The following is a 20,907-nucleotide window of genomic DNA, read 5'->3' on the forward strand; positions in this document are numbered from 1 at the left end:
AATTTAAAGATAATGTATTCACCCCCCTTGTCTAATATGGTACCCCAAGTTTGAACTTCCAAAATGCAGCTTAAATGCGTTAAAACATAATTTCAACTTCAAAAATCATTTCACAATCATGCTACATCGCTGCAGAAGTACCGATCCAGTCTTTGCAAAGTGAACATGCAAAGAAGATCAAACACCTTTAACAAAAAAGGTAAAACAGCGATATAGGGCGATTTTGAAGTTGAGGGAGAAAATACGATCAGAGTTTTTGAACATACCCTAACTGTCTTGAGGCAGAATACAGTTCAGGGAGAGTAAGACAATACGAGCCTTTTGAGATTAAAAAGAATTTAAATTGTATTTTTTTAATGAAAATAACCAATCATTTCGCTAAATAAGACCCTTCTTCCTCAGCTGGGATTGTTTACAACCGCATTTGGGATCGTTTGAAGCCTCATTTAAACTGCATTTTTGAAGTTCAAACTTGGGGCACCATATCAGTCCATTATATGGAGAAAAATCCTGAAATGTTTTCCTCAAAAAACACCATTTCTTTACGACTGAAGAAAGAAAGACATGAACATCTTGGATGACAAGGGGGTGAGTACATCTGTAAATTTTTGTTCTGGAAGTGGACTTCTCCTTTAAGACAGAATTTCAGTTTTGCTGAGCACACGCCAAACAGTCCAATCTCAGTAATTTTGGATTGTTTCCATTTTTCATGGAGAGTTGACTTAGTGGGTGAGAGCAGAAGATTTCAAAGTCCAAAAATAAGCGCCATCCTACTGTTGGTGTCTATTTAAAAAGTGAACAAGGAAATAAGAGGAAGAAAGAGGTGCATGTGTAGATTTTAGGGAGATATTTTAGTATCAATTGCATTTGAGCAATTGTTGTTTTTAACTTCCACATATATGTAAATTGAGATGATATGAGACGGATTGTAGGCTATATTGTATGCTAATTTAGGACTATTCATCAAATAAATAATTACATGAACACATTATTGAGCTGAGTTAAAATTATTTTTTATTTGTACATTCATAACACTGCAATAACATTACAGTAATGTTAAAAGTGAAGTCCACAACTAGAGACTGTGGAATGCTATAGAAGCTTGTTTTCACCACAGGACAAAAAAAAAAAAAAAAAAAAAAAAAAAAAAAACACAATCGCAAGATGTAAACTCAAAATTAGTTAGGAGTAGTGAAGAGCACTCCTAAGTCACAAAATATCCTCCCTGCTGAAAAAAAAAAAGAAAGTAAATATAAGCCATCACACAATATCATTATAAACCATCAAGTTTTAGCCATTAAAACCATTTAAAAATTGTTTCCTGTAGTGTGTTTTGTGACATGTTCCATTAGGATTTTGTGGTTTTAATGAGACGCCAAAAGAAGACGACCAATTACCAGTACAGACCAACAGACACCATTAAAGTTGCTATTAAAACCAGTGCAATTCCCATTACAACCAGATAAACCATTGCAAATTCTGTGATGGTTTCTAATGTTTCTTTCAGCAGGGCAAATGGCTGTTGTCGGCCCTGAAACATAAACATTTCTTGCATTGACTTTGGTTTACTTTCGCGTTTGCATTTCTTAATATCAGCCATGATTATTCTACTCTGGATAGAAGTAGAATAGTAGAATAGTAGGCTAGAAGGCTGTGTTTATATGCATATCCGCTAATTGTATACGAGGAACACACATGTAGGAGGCTGACAATTAGCTGAACATATAGGGTAGAGTGGGGGAAAACGCCCCCCTACTGTCTTTTCCCAAAATAACCACAAGATGAAATCAAGATACATTTTTATTGTAACTATGGACTACGTTGACAAGAGTGATGTAGAAGTTTTCACTATGAAGTTTACACTGGTGATGTACCGGAGAGAAAACGGATTTCACAGATCTAATTTTCAGCAGTAAGAAAAAAAGGGTTTTAAAGCTGCTTGTTTTGTAGAACATCACAGTAATATATGATATGAAAACAGTAGTGCCTGTAGATAGGAGGTATGTGTTATTTAATAAAAATATAATTATATTTTCAGAATGACACAATTTTTTTCTCAAACATAGTCAGTGGGGTAAAATGCCCACAGGGAGCAATAGGCAATCACTGTAGTTACTCTGTTCTGAACATTAGATCTGTTGTTTTTCCATGAAATGAATTCTAACTAGTTGGTTGAATAAAAATATTTGGATTTTATATTTAAAAATTACCTCCAGTTAGCATCAGGTAGCCAGTTAGCTAGCCAATTAGCATCAGTTAACAAAATGTTTCAAATAGGCTATTATAATTTTATAATTCATAATTATTGATTATATTCTTTTTAATTTTACGCTAAAACTGCCTGTACTGTGATTTTGCTGTAAAAGTTTAAAGCAAATAGCTTTGTCAGACTGGCGTTTGACCATGGGGTAAAACGCCCCCCTGGTACAAATGACTTTCTGACTTTTTTTTTCTCAGAATTATGAGATACTCGCAATTGCAAGTCATAAAGTCCAGTTCTGAGGAGAAAAAAACTGTGATATGTTCATAAAATTGCGAGTTTATATTTCACAATTCTGACTTAATAACTCGCATTTGCAAGTTTATATCATGCAATTGCGACTTAATTTCTCAGAATTGCGAGTTTATATCATCCAATTATGACTATTTCTCAGACTTCTGACTTCATAACTCGCAATTGTGAGTTTAAATCTCACAATTTTGAGACAAAAAAGTCAGAATTGTAAGATAACAAGTCGCAATAACCTTTTTTTTTTTTCTTTTTTTTTTATTCAGTGGCGGAAACGGGCTTCCATGCAAAAGAGGTCATGATTTATTTTTTACAGATTTTTTTGTTCATATTTACCAAGGGTATCAATAATTTTATCCACCACTGTATAATAATTTTGTGTATCTAGTCACCATCCAGTCATCATTGTATCTGATTTTTTCTTGTATACTGTGTTGCACGGTTTTCTTCTGAAAACACCACTCATATAAATGTACAATTAGGTGTCATTCTAATAAAAGTATGTTGCATTAAATTAAAATTGATTAAAGGGCAAGGGATATAAAAGGCTGTTGTTTAGGGTGCATTTGGCAAGATGTCAGCTGTCATAGTGGGATGTGAGGTAAAAAATGAGGGCAGAGGGTGAGTGGACACATGCTTCTGTAAATGGACTGTGATAGAGTGTAAATGAGATTAAGTCATCATCAGGCTGAGCGTTCTCTCATCATTCTAATAGGTCTGGTTAATGTTCACCCTATGGTAGGGTTCAAAAGTCAAGCATTTGTGTGAAAGACACAACCCAGTAAAAACCGAAGAACAAAAACCGGGAGATCTGAGCCAAGAAAGACAACAGAGGGAAAACCATGATCACAATCACAGAGTTTCAGAGTGAGTGTCTTTCTTTCACTGAATAAAAATTAAGCACTGTATAAGTTACAGTTCTGTACAGTTACAACTCAACTCAGAGCCACTGCTATGTTCATATTTTCACTCTTAATGTAAACTGTTGGTGTTTAGTTGAATGAAAACAATGTAAATCAACACATTAGGAACGGCCTGTATTTTAGACATGTTTTTGTTTGTTCTCCTTTATAAATGGCCACTGAAATATCTTCTTTATTGACTAACCAAGAACACAGCTATAACCAATCTATTCTGCCTGGATTGTAGAAATCGGTGTGGGTCTGTCAGGATTCGGCGTGTTCTTTGTGCTGTTTGGAATACTGCTGTACTTTGACTCTGTCCTGCTGGCATTTGGAAACGTAAGTGCTGTAATGAGCTGTTTAGACATGACGCAAGAAATCATATAAATCTTTGACCATGGGAAAGGTTTCTTAAAGGCATAGTTCACCCAGAAACTGAGAATTCTGTCATTCTGTTCAGACTTATGTTACAAATATTTCTTGTTTTGAAAGGGACACTGACAAAAGACAATAGAACCCATTATAATCAATGACGCTGTCTACACTGGATGAGACATGGTGCGATGCAACACGACAAATCCCTGACATTAAACTGATGCCTCTTTCTATTTATGTCACTGACACAAAGTTCAAATGATTTGCAACAGTCGCTTAGTCGTGTCTAGTGTAGACAGTCTTGTATAGATATTATTGCGCCATGATGCGACAACTTTTCAACTTTGGCTTGAATTAGTCTTTGACCATACTAGTGATACCAGATACAAACCACCATACTAAATCACATAGCCTTTTGATTAATAAATCCAGTTGCAGCAGGTACAAAGGATCTTCTATAAATATTTCTCTTTGCTCTAGGCATTAAAAACCATCTCCCAGAGGCAGGGCTCTAGACTAGCTTTTTGCACTGGTTGCACTGGTGCGCCTAACTTTTTTTCTTAGGTGCACCAGCACAAAAGTTAGGTGCACCCAAATTTTCGACCTCATCGCATTTAATCACCATTTACAATTATTCTAATTCCTATTTTTGCATGATGAATTGTATTGTATTTCTGATTAAATCGGTTGGGTGTTGGAATGCCTACTGGATCCTTGGACAAACGTTTACAGGGGTTCACCCAGTTTAAGAAATTTCTGATCGTAAAAATCTAATTATTTACATTTTTAATCTATTGTTTTCATTATAATGTACTGATTCAAATTAGTAATCAATAATAATTCTTATTTTAATACTTGGCGTGCCTCCCTTGACATGCTCTCGTGTATGAACAGGCAGCAAATCTGGACGAAAAGGGCACGGATGGAGAGAGCGCGGGCGCATAAGGCGCAATTATCAAACATACACTATATTGCCAAAAGTATTCGCTCACCTGCCTTGGCATATGAACTTGACATCCCATTCCTAATCCATAGGGTTCAATATGACGTCGGTCCACCCTTTGCAGCTATAACAGCTTCAGCTCTTCTGGGAAGGCTGTCCACAAGGTTTAGGAGTGTGTTTATAGGAATTTTTGACCATTCTTCCAGAAGCGCATTTGTGAGGTCACACACAGATGTTGGACGAGAAGGCCTGGCTCTGGAAGGTGTTCTATCGGGTTGAGGTCAGGACTCTGTGCAGGCCAGTCAAGTTCATCCACACCAGACTCTGTCATCCATGTCTTTATGGACCTTCTTTGTGCACTGGTGCACAGTCATGTTGGAAGAGGAAGGGGCCAGCTCCAAACAGTTCCCACAAAGTTGGGAGCATGGAATTGTCCAAAATGTCTTGGTATGCTGATGCATTCAAAGTTCCTTTCACTGGAACTAAGGGGCCAAGCCCAGCTCCTGAAAAACAACCCCACACCATAATCCCCCCTCCACCAAGTTTTACACTTGGCACAATGCAGTCAGACAAGTATCATTCTCCTGGCAACCGCCAAACCCAGACTCATCCATCAGATTACCAGATGGAGAAGCGCGATTCATCACTCCAGAGAACGCATCTCCACTGCTGTAGAGTCCAGTGGCGGTGTGCTTTACACCACTGCATCCGACGCTTTGCATTGCACTTGGTGATGTATGGCTTGGATGCAGCTGCTCGGCCATGGAAACCCATTCCATGAAGCTCTCTGTGCACTGTTCTTGAGCTAATCTGAAGGCCACATGAAATTTGGAGGTCTGTAGCAACTGACTCTGCAGAAAGTTGGTGACCTCTTCGCACTATGCGCTTCAGCATCCGCTGACACCGCTCCGTTAGTTTACGCGGCCTACCACTTCGTGGCTGAGTTGCTGTCATTCCCAAACGCTTCCATGTTCTTATAATACAGCTGACAGTTGACTGTGGAATATTTTGGTGCGAGGAAATTTCACGACTGGAATTGTTGTGCAAGTGGCATCCTATCACAGTTCCACGCTGGAATTCACTGAGCTCCTGAGAGCGACCCATTCTTTCACAAATGTTTGTAAAAACAGTCTGCATGCCTAGGTGCTTGATTTTATACACCTGTGGCCATGGAAGCGATTGGAAAACCTGATTCTGATTATTTGGATGGGTGAGCGAATACTTCTGGCAATATAGTGTATTTCAAAGGATGCCGGCGCCACGGTCCTTACCGTCTTTACTGGGTGATTTAAGTGAATATTTGCATTTATTCACATACGATTTAATTAGAAATGGTGGTCTGTCATGTTTTTGGCTAATGCAGGACACTACTGAATGATGCGCATCAGAGGGGATTTAGAAGTGGGTATACGCAACGCAGACTGATAATGAAATGGGTAAACGCAGGTTCTGCACTACATCACTGCATATTACCCTACTCAATAGCATTAACACAGGCGTAACTCCCTTCAAACTTTATCTGGAATGTCACCTTTTCTGTCACAACATTTCGGCCAGGCGAACAGACACACACACACAAATGAAATTGTTTGCCTGATGAAAAAAGTATTTAAAACGGGTTCACATTTTAGAAAATGTAATATTTGCGTCATTATTGATTTATCTCATCCACCCGCGACCCACCCGCAAATAATCAGAATGCATTTTTTTATTACCCGACCCACCTGACCCGCGGATTATCCGCAGTGCCCACGGATATAACCGCCATCCGCGCATCACTATTTGCCGGCCATGTTCTTCCCACACTCCCTTCACTATCTCGGATTGGTTTAGACCACGATATGGGCCTAATGTGTGTCTGTTGAACCACAGTCGCGGAGACTTTTTTTTTTTTTGCCCTCGAACGGCTGGTCGCACCAGTGCGACCTCAGATTTTTTTTAGTCGCACCATTGAGAAATTAGGTCGCACTCTAGAGCCCTGCCCAGAGGGCAACAGAACAAATTGGTTATACAAAGAAAGAGTAAAGTCTTTTAGAATACACTCTGCTTTTCCTACACATCTCAAACCTAAATTACTCTGTGGTCTGCTGATGATTTTGCCAGCTATATTAGTGACCTTTGCCAGACTATTTTCTGCTTACAATTAAGGTGCCCATACTGGGAGGTTATGGGTCAGCACACTCTCATCCAATAATTTGTAAGCCATCTCCAGTATGTTCTGACTCATGCCATACCCACTGATTCTCCATATTAAAAACAGACGTTGTGTGCTTTTTTTAAAAATAATAATAATAATAATAATAGTTAGTGTTATACACAAAACTCAGTTTGCTACCTATGTATGTGCCAAAATATTTAAAATGATCAACAATCCTAACTGTGTGACTATCTATCATTACAGGCACAACTGCAAATTCAAATTCAAATTCAAAAGGTAATCTAATAATGTGGTCTAAGTTTAAATGTTAGAAAAATAAATACATTTTAAGACATCTTGCCATACTAAAGTGGACATTTCTGTAGAATGGTTTCTATTTTAATATACTTTAAAATATAATTTATTCCTGTGATGCAAAACTGAATTTTCATTAGCCATTTCTCCAGTCTTAAGTGCCACATGATCCATCAGAAATCATATATCCAATATCAATCTAATATGCTGATTTATTATCAGTGTTGGAAACAGTTGTGCTGCCAAACATTTTTTAGAACCTGTGATACTTTTTTTCAGGTTTCTTTGATAAATAAATAGTTGAAAAGAAGATTTAACACATCCTTGGTGAATTTAAAAAAAAAAAAAAAAAAAAACTGATTTTGATTTTAGTATATTTTCTTAGTAATATACGCTATTTACACTAGGTGCAAATAGCAATGGATTCTATTTACACTAAGTGCAAATAACAGGATTTCCATATACTATTTACACTAAGTGCAAATAGCTATAGATTCTATTTACAGTATGTTAAACTAGCAGGATTTTCTGCTATTTATACTACTTATTGCAAATACTGGCAATTATCTGCACCTCAGTATTGTAGTACATTATTAAACACTATGCAATAATAATGTACTGAGTGCAAATTATAATTTTAATTCAAATTATTAAATAGATACCACCTTATTGGCCCCTACACCTACCCGATACTTTATTTTAAACTTTTCAATTATTTCCTTAATTTTTGTTGAAAATAAATGCCTTTCTGACATGATATATTGTAACGAAGCGGAGATGAGACGAGGATCTATGTGCAAGAGTTTATTGTACATCCAAAGAAAACAACAAATTATCCAGAACGGGGAACCCTTAGAATCCAGGCAAGAACAGGGAGCAACCATCACAGACATTAAACAACTGACCAAAATACAGGGGAAAGACAAGGACTATTTATACACAGGGTGAGGTAATGATCTAATTGGTAACCGGGGTAACTGATGAGGGAGTGGGTGTGGTTCAATGAAGATCCATGGCAACAAACAAGGGAACAGAGGTACAGGGAAGCAGGGAACAATAAGACACAAAAACTACAAAATAAAAGTCCTTAAACACGAATACAGAAGACAAAGACCAGGCACATGACATAACCCCCCCTCAAAAGAGTGGCTTCCAGACGCTCCAAACAGAAATACCAGTCCAGGAAGGGGGAGGAGCTCAGGCAGAACTGGGGAAGGGATGGAGGGCCAGGTCCATGTAAGGGGAGATAAACAAGGGACTGAAGCAGAGCAAGAGGCCAGGGTGGAGTCGGCCAGATGGGAGGAGCTGAGGACCACCAGATCATGAGAGAAGACCTCCACGGCGGAGCAGGCGGTACCCAGCAGGGCGGAGCAGGAGGCTCAGGAGCCCTCCAGGGCGGAGCCGGAGGCAGAGCAGGTGGCACTAGAGCCCTCCAGGGTGGAGCCGGAGGCAGAGCAGGCGGCGCTAGAGCCCTCCAGGGCGGAGCCGGAGGCAGAACAGGTGGCACTAGAGCCCTCCAGGGCGGAGCCGGAGGCAGAACAGACGGCGCTACAGCCCTCCAGGTCGGAGCCGGAGGCAGAGCCAGCGACACTAGAGCCCCCAAGGGCAGAGCCGGAGGCACAACAGCCCTCCCAGGCGGAACAGGAGGCGGAACAGGAGGCGGAGCAGGAGGCGGAGCAGGAGGCGCATGCGGGGCGGAACAGGAATCTGCATCACGCTCTGGGACCTGGGGAGAGCAGGGACAGAGGAGGCAGACAGAATAGAGGGAGAAAAACAGCAGCCCTCCAGGGCGGAACAGGAGGCGGAGCAGGAACAGGAGGCGGAGCAGCCCTCCGGGGCGGAACAGGAGGCGGAGCAGCCCTCCGGGGGCGGAACAGGAGGCGGATATTTCAACAGGAGGCGGAGCAGCCCTCCGGGCGGAACAGGAGGCGGAGCAGCCCTCCGGGGCGGAACAGGAGGCTGCGTCATCGACTGGGACCTGGGGAGAACAGTGACAGAGGATGTAGACAGGGAAAAGGGAGAAGCAGAGAGTTTGGTGGTTAACGCCCCCTCCGTAAAGAGGTTCTACGGCTGGCGCCGACACCTCTGGAGGCATAGGCGCAGCTTCTCCGACGGGGAAGGCCTCTGGAGCAGACTTGAGACCAGACGGGGCCTCTGGGGCAGACTTGAGACCAGACGAGAGCTCTGGTGCAGGCTTGTGATCAGACGAGAGCTCAGAGGCTGACCTGTGAACAGGCGTGACCTCAGGAGCACAGTGTGTAGCCCACACACACCACATGGCCACTGCCATTAAGGGAAGAGCAGCAGCGATAACGTCACTTGGCTTGTGAAGATCTGCTGTAACGTGGCTTGACTCGGGAACAACATGGCTTGACTTAACAACATGGCTTGACTCGGGAACAACATGGCTTGACTCGGGAACAACATGGCTTGACTCGGGAACAACATGGCTTGACTCGGGAACAACATGGCTTGACTCGGGAACAACATGGCTTGACTCGGGAACAACATTGACTTGGCTTGACTCGTGGGGAACAGCTGCTGTAGCTTGACTCGGCCCTGTAGCTTGACTTGAATCAGGGGTAGCTGCCGCAACAAGAGGGAGCGCCATCTTAGCTGTCCGTACAGCCATTAGGGGGAGTCCAACACGTGGGTCATCATGTGGCGTGACTTGGAGACAGCGACCATCTTGTGGACTGGCTTTGATTTCTTTGCGACAGGCTCTGGCGTGGCGGCCATCTTTGCGACAGGCTCTGGCGTGGCGGCCATCTTTGCGACAGGCTCTGGCGTGGCGGCCATCTTTGCGACAGGCTCTGGCGTGGCGGCCATCTTTGCGACAGGCTCTGGCGTGGCGGCCATCTTTGCGACAGGCTCTGGCGTGGCGGCCATCTTTGCGACAGGCTCTGGCGTGGCGGCCATCTTGTGCAGTGGGTCTGGGCTGGCGGCCATCTTGCAAGGAGACTCAGGAGTGGCGACCATGCTGTGAATTACCCTTTCTACTTCCTTAACAGAAAAAGGGGATTCACAGAACAGCAAAACAAAGTCTATATACTGTGACAGGGTCCAGCTGGGGTCCTCATCCGGTAAGTTTAAACTAACCTCTGGATCGAGTCCACTCCAGAAACAGTCCTTTATTTTGGTGTCATCTCCAGGCACTAGCTGGCTGTAATAAAGGAACTCCTCCACATAATATTCGATCGGTCGGCCGTTTTGAAAAATTGAGCAAAGAGTGCTCAGAGGGTCGCGATAAACTCCTGCTAGATCCATAGTTGGTCAGTTGTTCTGTAACGAAGCGGAGATGAGACGAGGATCTATGTGCAAGAGTTTATTGTACATCCAAAGAAAACAACAAATTATCCAGAACGGGGAACCCTTAGAATCCAGGCAAGAACAGGGAGCAACCATCACAGACATTAAACAACTGACCAAAATACAGGGGAAAGACAAGGACTATTTATACACAGGGTGAGGTAATGATCTAATTGGTAACCGGGGTAACTGATGAGGGAGTGGGTGTGGTTCAATGAAGATCCATGGCAACAAACAAGGGAACAGAGGTACAGGGAAGCAGGGAACAATAAGACACAAAAACTACAAAATAAAAGTCCTTAAACACGAATACAGAAGACAAAGACCAGGCACATGACATATATAGATTTAAAAAGGGAGAAAATAAGTTTGGCAAAGACTACATTACCATCTACACCAGAGCTGTTGTTTAACAGTCATCTTTTGTAGTGTTGACTAGTCCAGTGTTGACTAGTTTGTAGTGTTGACTAGTCCACGTTGGTGGGTGGAGTCAGTGTAAACAGCCTCTGCCAACAAGGTGGGCTATTTGCACTTAGTGTAAATTTCTCCTGTATCAGATTCTGTTTCTGTCTGGTCTGGCCTTCATCATTGGCTTGAGGAGGACGGTCCACTTCTTCTTCCAAAGACAGAAGCTCAGAAGCTCCGCCTTCTTTCTAGGAGGTGTGGCTTTAGTTCTACTAAGATGGCCTCGTATTGGCATGCTAGTGGAGACCTATGGCTTTGTTCTTCTATTTAAGTAAGTAAGCTGTTGAATCATACCCTGTCCTCATGTGCAAAGCAGATGCCTCCAACATGAATTTTACTGTTTATTACCTTAAATCCATCATCTTTCTCAGCCTGAATTGGCATAATTTTAAGGTTATTCCTCTCATAAACTAACACGCTTTTGTATTGTTTGCAGGTCATTCTTTCCAATGGCTTTTGGATTTCTCGCAACAGCCTTAAACATTCCTTTCTTAACTACGGTATGGAAGAAAAAGAAATCTATAAATGTAGCTACCAAATAAAATTTAAAGTGCAACCTATGCAGTTAACCACCCAGGGAGCAGTTAAACATTCTCTGATGTTCATATTCTCTCTCTCGTAGATTTTAAACAAGATATCTGGAAGTAGTTCCTCGATGGTGTAAGCACATATGCTGGAAATCTGGGGGGCCTTCTGCAGTGAACTGTTCATTTTTTTTTTTTTTTTTTATGATGGATAGTTGTGTACGGTTTATGTTATTTTTTAATATTTTAGCCTATTTAGTTAAACTTTATAATATGTTGAATAAACTCACCATTAAATATATGTGTTTTCATTATTATTATTATTAACTTGAATTTCTATTTCCCTTTTGAGATGAACACAAGCAAAAATGAAATGTCCAGTGATCTTTAAAAGCATGTTGATGTGCTGTCTGCCCTTCAAGTTATGAATACATATTTTTAGAGCAGTGCTTTTCCAATCACCTCATTTCTATTTCATCTGTCTGCTCCCTCTAAACTTCAATGAACTACCCTCAAATAGAAAATGATATTGAGTTCAAATATATAAAGGCTTTGTGATTCCGGAATGTTCCTGTGAAAGGGATGGGTGGTGGACCCACCTCCAGGGCAAAAAGACAAGATCAGAGGGAAAGAGGGGAGGGTTGTGGAGGTCTGCGACCCACCGAGGAGGCTATGACGCAGGTAATATTGTTGTACGAGAAACATAAATTGTGTCTGTAGGTTGCATGAATCAAACACAACCTTCGTACCTGCAAGTGTAAAGGTAAGACATTTACTCCCATTGCTATGTTCAGCTTCAAGTGTGAAGTGCATATGAAGAATTTATTTGCAAAAACAGATTTTATTGTGTTAGCTGTATAGTTATTTTTTACCTAATCAAAATAACCCGACTGCCGTTGATTAAGCTTAACTGGAATGCACAATGAAACATGATTTTTGAAAATTGTTGAGTGGAGTTATCCGTTTATGCAAATGATCTCTTCATATGCATTCTTTGTGATGGTGATTAGGGTATGGAGAAACTGAATGACATATTTACATTCATGCATTTATTTCTTTCCTTCAATCAGACCAAGATCTCAGTTCATAGAGTTTTTTTTTCCTCATACAATAGATAAATGTACATTTTGATCCTTTTATGTTACTATATTATTGTTGTTGTTATTTCTTAAATAGATAAGTGGCTTTTTGGTTACAAAGTTAGCAATTTTTAATATTCTATAATTGATTTTATTATTTTCAATAATTGTATTTTTTAATGTAAAATAATTTAAAAGATGTTAATTATTGCTTTTTTATTATTTATAATTTTACAAATATTTTCATTATAAAATATTTTTTTATTATGTTCTATATTCAGGATTTGTATCAAATAATCACTTTTATTATGAAATATTTGTATGATAATAGTGTTTTATTATTATTATTATATTTTTGTATTTTATTCTTTATATCTATGAACAGCATAGCATAGAAGCAGATGTGGAAGGCTGATTTCTGATGCTTTTGATAACTTAAATTCTCTTTGAAGTGAGTGTGTGTGTGTGTCTGAGAAAGAGAGAGAGAGACAGAGAGAGAGAGAGAGAGAGAGAGAGAGAGAGATAAAGATAGGGTTTCTCTATATGCGTGTCTGAGCTCATGAACTGAGTTTGAAAAGATACACAAATGTCATTAAGATGTGTGATCTCATAAATAAATCCTGTAAAAAGCACCCATGATTTAAAAAGAAAAAGTGTATTGCGTTCTAATTGCTTTTCTTTCTCGCAGAAACTAATTTTGGTTCAAAACGCATTCAAAATGATGCTGCTTACCATCATTTTGGTGTTGTCAGTGGCAAATGGTGACACATACCCTTCAAGGCATTTTCAGTACTATTTAGAAGGTATGTTTAATGTTGTCTTTATTACTTGGCAATAACTTCTAACAAAGACAGTATCACTATGGTTGGTATCAAATAGTAATCAATAGTTAATATCAACACAGTGTTATTAAATAATAGTCTAAAGACAAGAAATGACACTATAACATTTTAAATATAGATATCTAAGATTCTGGATGCATTTTAAGGTTCATGGAAAAAATCTCAACATTTTGTTGATTAAAAAGTGACTATAAGATATAGCATTATACTGTTTTGGATGTTTCACTTGTAGGCCTTTGTCTCGTAAGTTTTATCTCTCAACTTTTTGTTCTATCTCTAGATGAAACTCCTGAAGAAACATCACTCCGGGTGCTCAGGGGAACTGATTCTCATCCCACAGCTGAATCTCCTTCTCCCAAGCTCTCGATGCACTTCTCCATGGGTGCAGGTCCTCAGCGAAACACATGGTGGTGGTCTCCAGAAAGGCCTTACACGAAAAGAAGGCAGAATGTTGCATACTACAATCTCAATTCCTTTGGCCTCCGCTATGGGAAGAGAGAACAGAACATGCTTGCAGGGTTTAAACAGCACATACCTGTAAAGTGAGGTCCAGTGGGGCTTTTTAACTAATGTATATTGTTCTTTAGGGTTTTATATTAATTAAAAAATCTCTTTTCATGCATTCTTTGAGATAATCATCTGATTGCCATAAGTGGATGTACTATATAGGATTGATCTGTAGACAGAACATTAATGAAAATTCGTAATCTTTAGGAAAAAGCTGTAATGATAACTCTGAGGACACATTTTGCTAGTAATAAAAGATAATATGTTATTTAATATGACTGAATCAGAGTCAGCCAGTCTTTGTTTTTTCATGGTTGTGCACTTCCTGTTGTTCACACATGGTAATAGCAAACCTAACATTGTTTTTAAAAAATTAAATCTCAGGCTTATTGACCTTTTAAATTACAAAGAAACTATGATCATGCTGGCACATGAAGTAAAATCTGGAAATGATTAAAATATATATTTTAGCATGATAAACTCTTCCACTTACAGCCAAAATTAATTATCATCAAAATATACTGTATGATTAGAAATTACAGATTCCAGTTTTCTTTACTATGGTAATAATCAATAAAACTGATTTAAAAAATAGTGTTTAGGTAGAAATTGAACATTCAGAACGTTACTTTCTAAAGCAGGATACTTCAGTGCCTTATCTTCAGTGTTTTACCTTATTTAAAACTGGTGACGTTCAACCACAAGTTTCCACTGACTGTAGATAATCACTGAGCATTTCCGTAGTTGTGCTTTTAAGGGGGGACTTGATCAGCCTTTTGATAAATAAATATTAAGATCATTATAAAAAGGAATTTTTGAAGATTGAAGATCTAAATAATTTGTGTGAGTTTTTGAAGGCATCAAGTGGACTATAAACCCACTGTTTATTATTACTCTTTGTATATTTCTCTTCAGTGTGCTGGCAGGTAAGACACGTGGCATAGATTTTATTTTATTGTATCTGATATATTTTCAAATACATTATGATACAACCCAGCGCTGGGCGAAATATGAACAAACCGAGCGGTTGTGTTAAATGTTTAACCCAACCTTCTGGGTAGTTTTATTTAATTCAACCATTGCTTAAAAACGTCTATATTTCTTGGTTAAAATGAACCCAAAATAGGTTGGAAATTACCATTTATTAATATGTTCAATGAATTAACATTTATTAATAAGGTAAATAAATAATAATTAAATAAGAAACGTTTTAAATTGCTTAAATGTTCACTTTTTGATATATACAAGATTTTTACAAAATGTGTCTGATTTTTAATTTACCTATTTTGGGTGAATTTGAAGTAATGATTAAACAATAGCTGAGTTTAATAAAGCTACCCAGACGTTTGGGTTAAACATTTAACCCAACCACTGGGTCAGAACATCACAATCGCATATAATAAAATGTTGTTTTATAATATTCTTAAAGGAAATGTGCAGTGAAAAATACAAATAAATTTTAAATGATTAAAAACTGTTAATGATATACTGCATGTATCACTATAATACAGCGGATATGTAAACAGTTAACCTTTTTTTTTTATAAGATTTGAAAGTTAAAATATAATAAAATTTATTTAATTATTTATGTAGCACAGACATGTAAAAAGAGTGAACAAAAATGCAATTTCTGATGTGACAGTGAATGATTTATTGTGAACAAACATATTCAAGATATAATTGAAACTTGAAATGAATCTGTGACATGCAATTTGTAACAGAATGTATGGAATATAAAAATGGAATACAGAAAAACATTGTATCAGTTTGTTTTAATGCAAATTAAATGTCTTGATTTCTGCAGATAACGGCAAAATGGACTCAGGCGTAACTTGGTAATTCTATAATAATTCTCAAAGTATTTTATTTTTTTTATTTTTATTTTTTTTACTGAAATACCATTTGAATTGTAATGTAATGTAATTGTAATGTACACATTTCAAATCTTTTCACTTACAGCCTTTGAATTGTATAGTATTCGCATTTTCTTCCATAGAAGTGATCAAGTTGGTTGTAATGGGTTGAAACTGTTCTTCCCCTCACTACGTAATTTAATCTGGTGATGATTCCAGATTTTTAAAAAATAAAGGTGCTTTACGATGCCATTGAAGAACCTTTGGTAACACTTTACAATACGTGTGCACAAATTCATGCTTAATTAATGCACAGATAATCACGAGCTAATGTATAATTCATGAAGAACTAAACCATTTATTAATGACTACTACATCAGCAACTAATGAACATTCGATATGATTCATAGATTAATTAATCAATAAATTCTGCTTGTCTGCTTTTATTAATCATTACCAAATGATTTGCAAAGATATCATTATATTATGACTTTGCTTGTTGAGGCACACTAACTAACTAATTCTAAATCCATAACCACAATGACATATTACTTAACAATAGTTAATAGTTAATAGTTCTGTGCCTCAACAAAAATGATATAGTTATGATATAACATAATGATATCTTTGCAAATCATTAACTAATGATTAATTAAAGCAGACAACTGGAAGATGAAATGCATGGCTTTAACCCACTGTGGCAATTAACACATGAATTTACACTATTAGTTAATAAAATAAGTTATTAAGGTAATTAATACATTATGACACATTTAACTAATAACATTTTATTGAGTACTTAATCTATGAATCATAAAGAATGTTATTTTTTTTGCTGATTCAGTAATTATTAATAAATGGTTTAGTTCTTCATTAGTTATATATTAACTCATGATTTGTGCACCTGTATTGTAAAGTCTTACAGAACCTTTTTTGTTTAAATGGTTCCATGAAGAACCTTTAACATCTGAAGAACCTTTCTGTTTCACAAAAGGTTCTTTATGGCAAAAGAAGGTTCTTCAGATTATAAAAAGGTAAGAAAGAGATGGCCGTTTAAAGAACTGAATGGTTTTTCTATGGCATTGATGTGAAGCACCGTATAAAGCACCTTTATTTTTAAGAGTGAACATTTATTTCTGCATTGTTTTAGCAAAGATCTTCTTCCGTTGATGTACGGCATCATCTGCTTCCTCGCTGCTGTAGTTCTTTTTCTCCTCATACTTCTGTTTAAAATGTTCCTCTCGATGCAAAGTGGTGAGTGTATTACAGTACTATGTTTATTTGCTTATTTAAGCCTTATTTTCATAGTAAATGATGATGAGTGCTTATTAGTATTGTGATTAAGTCTTTTTTTATTTACCTCAGATATTAAAAGAGAAAACACCCACAAAACCAGCGACACAGGAGAATCAACTGCTTTGTGTCAGAATAATGCTTTAAGCTTTTCTCCTACTTCAAATGATGGTAAAAACACATTTTACAATAAGTCTTACTGTTGAGGCTTTCATACTAAACCTTTACCTTGTCAACAATTAGGTGCGGATAATTCATCCTCTACTAGCTCTGATGGCTCGGTAAGTCATTTGAAAATGATTAAGCTTCTTCCTCACGCACCTCACACCATCCATTACGTATTCCAGATGTGTTATGCACAATTTCAAAAACATTTTTTTTTTTTTTTTTTGGCCTTTATTTGTTTCATATGGGGTTGTATTTTTGTTTGTTTTTGGATATCAGCTGCCGGAACTTTCTACTGGCTCTCAACGATACGTAAGCCTTGAAGAACGTCGTAAAAATTCTGACTACATAAATGTTTCAGAAACAGCTTCCCTTGGACTAGTGGACTTTAACAACAAAAAAACAGATATAGACTATGTGAATGTTAATGAGTCCAGACAGAAAAAGACGAGAAGAAAAGGCCAAGCGAGCTGTGATGACGGTACCACAAGTATTAGCAGCGACGAATCTACTTTGAATTACTCCAAGGTTGTCTTTGTTAAGGCAGATACATAAAAGATGTGATTAGTAGCTTGTGTAAATAGAAATTAAAATTCTGTCAACATTTACTTAACCTTACGTTTTTTCCAAACCTGTATGACTTTCCGTCTTCTGTGGAACAAAAAGCATTTTTGTTTTTCGCCCATGTAATTAAAAAGTTAGTGGGGTCAGAAATAAAATTTGATGGACATTTTATTGTATAGACAAAACTACATTTTAATGTTTTTTTTTTTTAAGAAGACTTTTCTTCTCATCAAGGCTGCATTTATTTTATTAAAAATACAGAAAAAACTGTAATATTGTAAAATATTATTGCTATTTAAAATAGTGGTTTTCTGTTTTAATATACTTCAAAACAGAATTTATTCCTGTGATGCAAGCTGAATCTTCAGTGTTTTTCAGAAATCATTCTAATATGCTGATTTATTATCACTGTTGAATAATTAGACCTGTGATACTTTTTTTCAGGATTCTTTGATAAATGTTTAACAGAATGGCATTTATTTAAAATGGAAATATTTTCTAACAATATACATTACCTTCCAAAGTATGGGGCCAGTAAATGTTTTCTTTCTTTCTTTCTTTGAAAAAAAAACCCCAACCTTTTATTGTGTTAAACTGATTAAAAAAAAGTGATAATAAATAAATATTGTTAGAAAAAAAATCTGTTTTAAGGAATCCTGAAAAAAAGTATCACAGGTTCCAAAAAAAAAAAATTAAGCAGCAGAAGAAACTGTTTCAAACACTGATGATAATTTAGCATATCTGCATTTTCTATACTTTTAATCAAATAAATGCAACTTTGATGAGCATAAGAAAAAAAGCATAAGTTTGGAACAACATGAGGGTCAGTAAATGATAACAGAATTTTCTCTTTTTAGGTAAATTTTCATTTGAACATTTTTTAAGAAATGCGCATGTATACAGTTACAAATATTCATATTTTCTGAACAAAAACATACCATTTTAAACACGGTTCCCATAAACTTTTTTTTTTTTTTATCCTGTGCATTTCAGGTGCACTTTTTGTGCATTTTTCAGATCATAAAACACCACATCCTGACAGGAAGGAACCAGATATGCGTCTGTGAAAGTCTAACAGTAATAAAAAAACTTCTCTAAATGTGCAGTCATCAAATGCTGTACTGTGGTAACAAACATGCCCCCCTTTTCAGCATCGACACTTGCTGTTCCACCACCAAGCACAAGTTTTCATTTAGGGCCTGAGGGAAACCATTAAAATCTCACATGATGTAATGTGCTGTCTCTCAGGAACATTGTTATAAAAGAACCAGTTTTAAATATAACTTTGATGTGTCCCAGTACCACCATATTTAATATTTGACATTTACAGCTTTAATACTTGATATTCACGTCCCATCAACTTGCACTGTCAGTGTCCCACCACTTGGTGGTGTCAACAGCTCTGCATGTGTTACTATATGACGATGTAGTAAACACTATGAAAAGGTGTTAAACTGTGATGTTATTTGTTGGACATTTCAACATGAGCCAGTGCTGAGAACACACTGTAACAAATTCAATGTTATATCATCATTCTAATTTTAAGGGCAACCCTAACCACACATAAAAACACAGGCTCTTAAAATAACCAAAGAGGACTGTAACAGTCACCATCTTAATTCTGACAAGGCTCAGATGTTTAAATAACTAGACGAGACATCAAAGTTCCTAGAAACGCTTCTATTTTGAGTTAGCGTTTGAATTAAATTCATTACAAAAATAGTTGAGTATGGCAGCGCTCCTTTCAGGTACCGCACAGAGATTTAAACGTTTGTGTGACTGCTTCCAGAATGGAATAACAGAGAATTTAAAGTGTATGTCTTCTGCTATGTTTCTGTGTCATGGAGGCTTTGCAACAAATATGCCGCCTGCATGTGGTTCTGTTTAAGGTTGAAATACAGTTCATTTCATAACAGATGCTAAAGTTGACGAGTGTTCCATCTTCCTTAACATCCGACTAATAATGGCCTTTGAGCTGTCTGTTTCATTAAATACTCAGCTGCGAGCATCATGTCGTTAGTCCAAGATATAGAGTGTTCTTAATTAACTTTCAATAAAACCAAACCTTTTTCTTTATAAAAAAGAGTCATTGTCACATAATCAAACATTTAATTACAAAAAGTGCTTTTCCACAGGCAGTAAAAAAGAGATTGACTATTGCACAATGTAAGCCAGTGACACAAGATTCCAATCATTTTTGGCACATCCACAGAGGTTTGGCCTGTGAAAATTGGTGGTTTGGGTTAAACAACAGCACTGTTTTCAGAAATCTCCACCAAAAAATCGATTCTCTCAATATAAACCATACAAATGCTAATTGCATGTTCTGATATTTAAACACAAGCATTTATCAATGCATTGCTTATAAGCCAGTGTCATCAAATTAAGCTGTAAAACTTGCAGTATAAACAACCGATGATAGAAAGGGGAAAAAAAGAGCAGTGGTAAATATCAAATGTTGTAAGCTGTCTTAAAAATGTCTTAATAGCTTAAATGTTTGATGTTGAAGGCTTCAGAATGTAAATGGTATCGCAACGGCTTCATGATCGAATAAATAATAAAAAAACTGGAATGAGTAAACTTCCCTGGCCTTATTACCACACCGTTTGAGACCTTTTATGGTTAATTTCAGTTTAAACACATCTTACTCATTTGGATAGTGAATAAAAAGGAACTAATGTCAAACTTATGTCTCCTTGACAAAAATGCTATTGGTCTCGTAAAATCTTCAAATAACAAGCATCCTTTACAGCTTCCTTGCATCCCAGCATGATGCATTATATAAATACATTAATGCAAGTGTTTTTATTGGACAATTCACCCAAACTTTGACTTGGATTCTTCTGTGACACGCAACAGGAAACGTGTCCCAGTTGCCGTTTTTCACATAGTTACTCCATATGGAAACACGAGGGTGTGTACATAACAACAGCATTTTCATTTTTCATTCTTTGCACATACATCTGCCCTTAATATTTTATTATTAAAGTCATATGTTAGAGGAGAGAAGCAGCATGTGACTTCAAAGCAATAAAATAATGCACATCTGAGTCAAGAACCAACTAACATGAGATTTATTGTAAATGGGTGGTTTTAATGACAAACACACTGTTAATGTTGTCTGT

At 37.4% G+C, this 20,907-nt stretch overlaps 3 protein-coding genes across 3 annotated transcripts; all 3 read left to right on the forward strand.

The window, feature by feature from the left end:
- The first annotated feature begins 3,254 nt into the window (after positions 1–3,254).
- golt1a (golgi transport 1A) lies at positions 3,255–11,780 on the forward strand. The gene is made up of 5 exons (XM_051122789.1): positions 3,255–3,376; positions 3,659–3,750; positions 11,048–11,226; positions 11,392–11,455; positions 11,578–11,780. The coding sequence occupies exons 1-5, from the start codon at positions 3,352–3,354 to the stop codon at positions 11,617–11,619; spliced, it is 402 nt and encodes a 133-aa protein (XP_050978746.1). The 5' UTR covers positions 3,255–3,351; the 3' UTR covers positions 11,620–11,780.
- A 147-nt stretch (positions 11,781–11,927) lies between these two features.
- kiss1 (KiSS-1 metastasis suppressor) lies at positions 11,928–14,190 on the forward strand. The gene is made up of 3 exons (XM_051122790.1): positions 11,928–12,242; positions 13,247–13,361; positions 13,681–14,190. Exons 2-3 carry the CDS (start codon positions 13,277–13,279, stop codon positions 13,944–13,946), a joined length of 351 nt encoding a protein of 116 aa, XP_050978747.1. The 5' UTR covers positions 11,928–12,242; positions 13,247–13,276; the 3' UTR covers positions 13,947–14,190.
- A 104-nt stretch (positions 14,191–14,294) lies between these two features.
- Positions 14,295–20,796, forward strand: LOC127173126 (uncharacterized). Its single transcript, XM_051122788.1, has 7 exons — positions 14,295–14,833; positions 15,712–15,742; positions 16,911–17,014; positions 17,126–17,224; positions 17,297–17,334; positions 17,498–17,746; positions 18,776–20,796. Exons 2-7 carry the CDS (start codon positions 15,723–15,725, stop codon positions 18,878–18,880), a joined length of 615 nt encoding a protein of 204 aa, XP_050978745.1. The 5' UTR covers positions 14,295–14,833; positions 15,712–15,722; the 3' UTR covers positions 18,881–20,796.
- The last annotated feature ends 111 nt before the right edge of the window (positions 20,797–20,907 follow it).

This window comes from Labeo rohita, chromosome 11, assembly GCF_022985175.1.
Source record: "Labeo rohita strain BAU-BD-2019 chromosome 11, IGBB_LRoh.1.0, whole genome shotgun sequence".
Taxonomy (NCBI): Eukaryota; Metazoa; Chordata; class Actinopteri; order Cypriniformes; family Cyprinidae; genus Labeo; species Labeo rohita.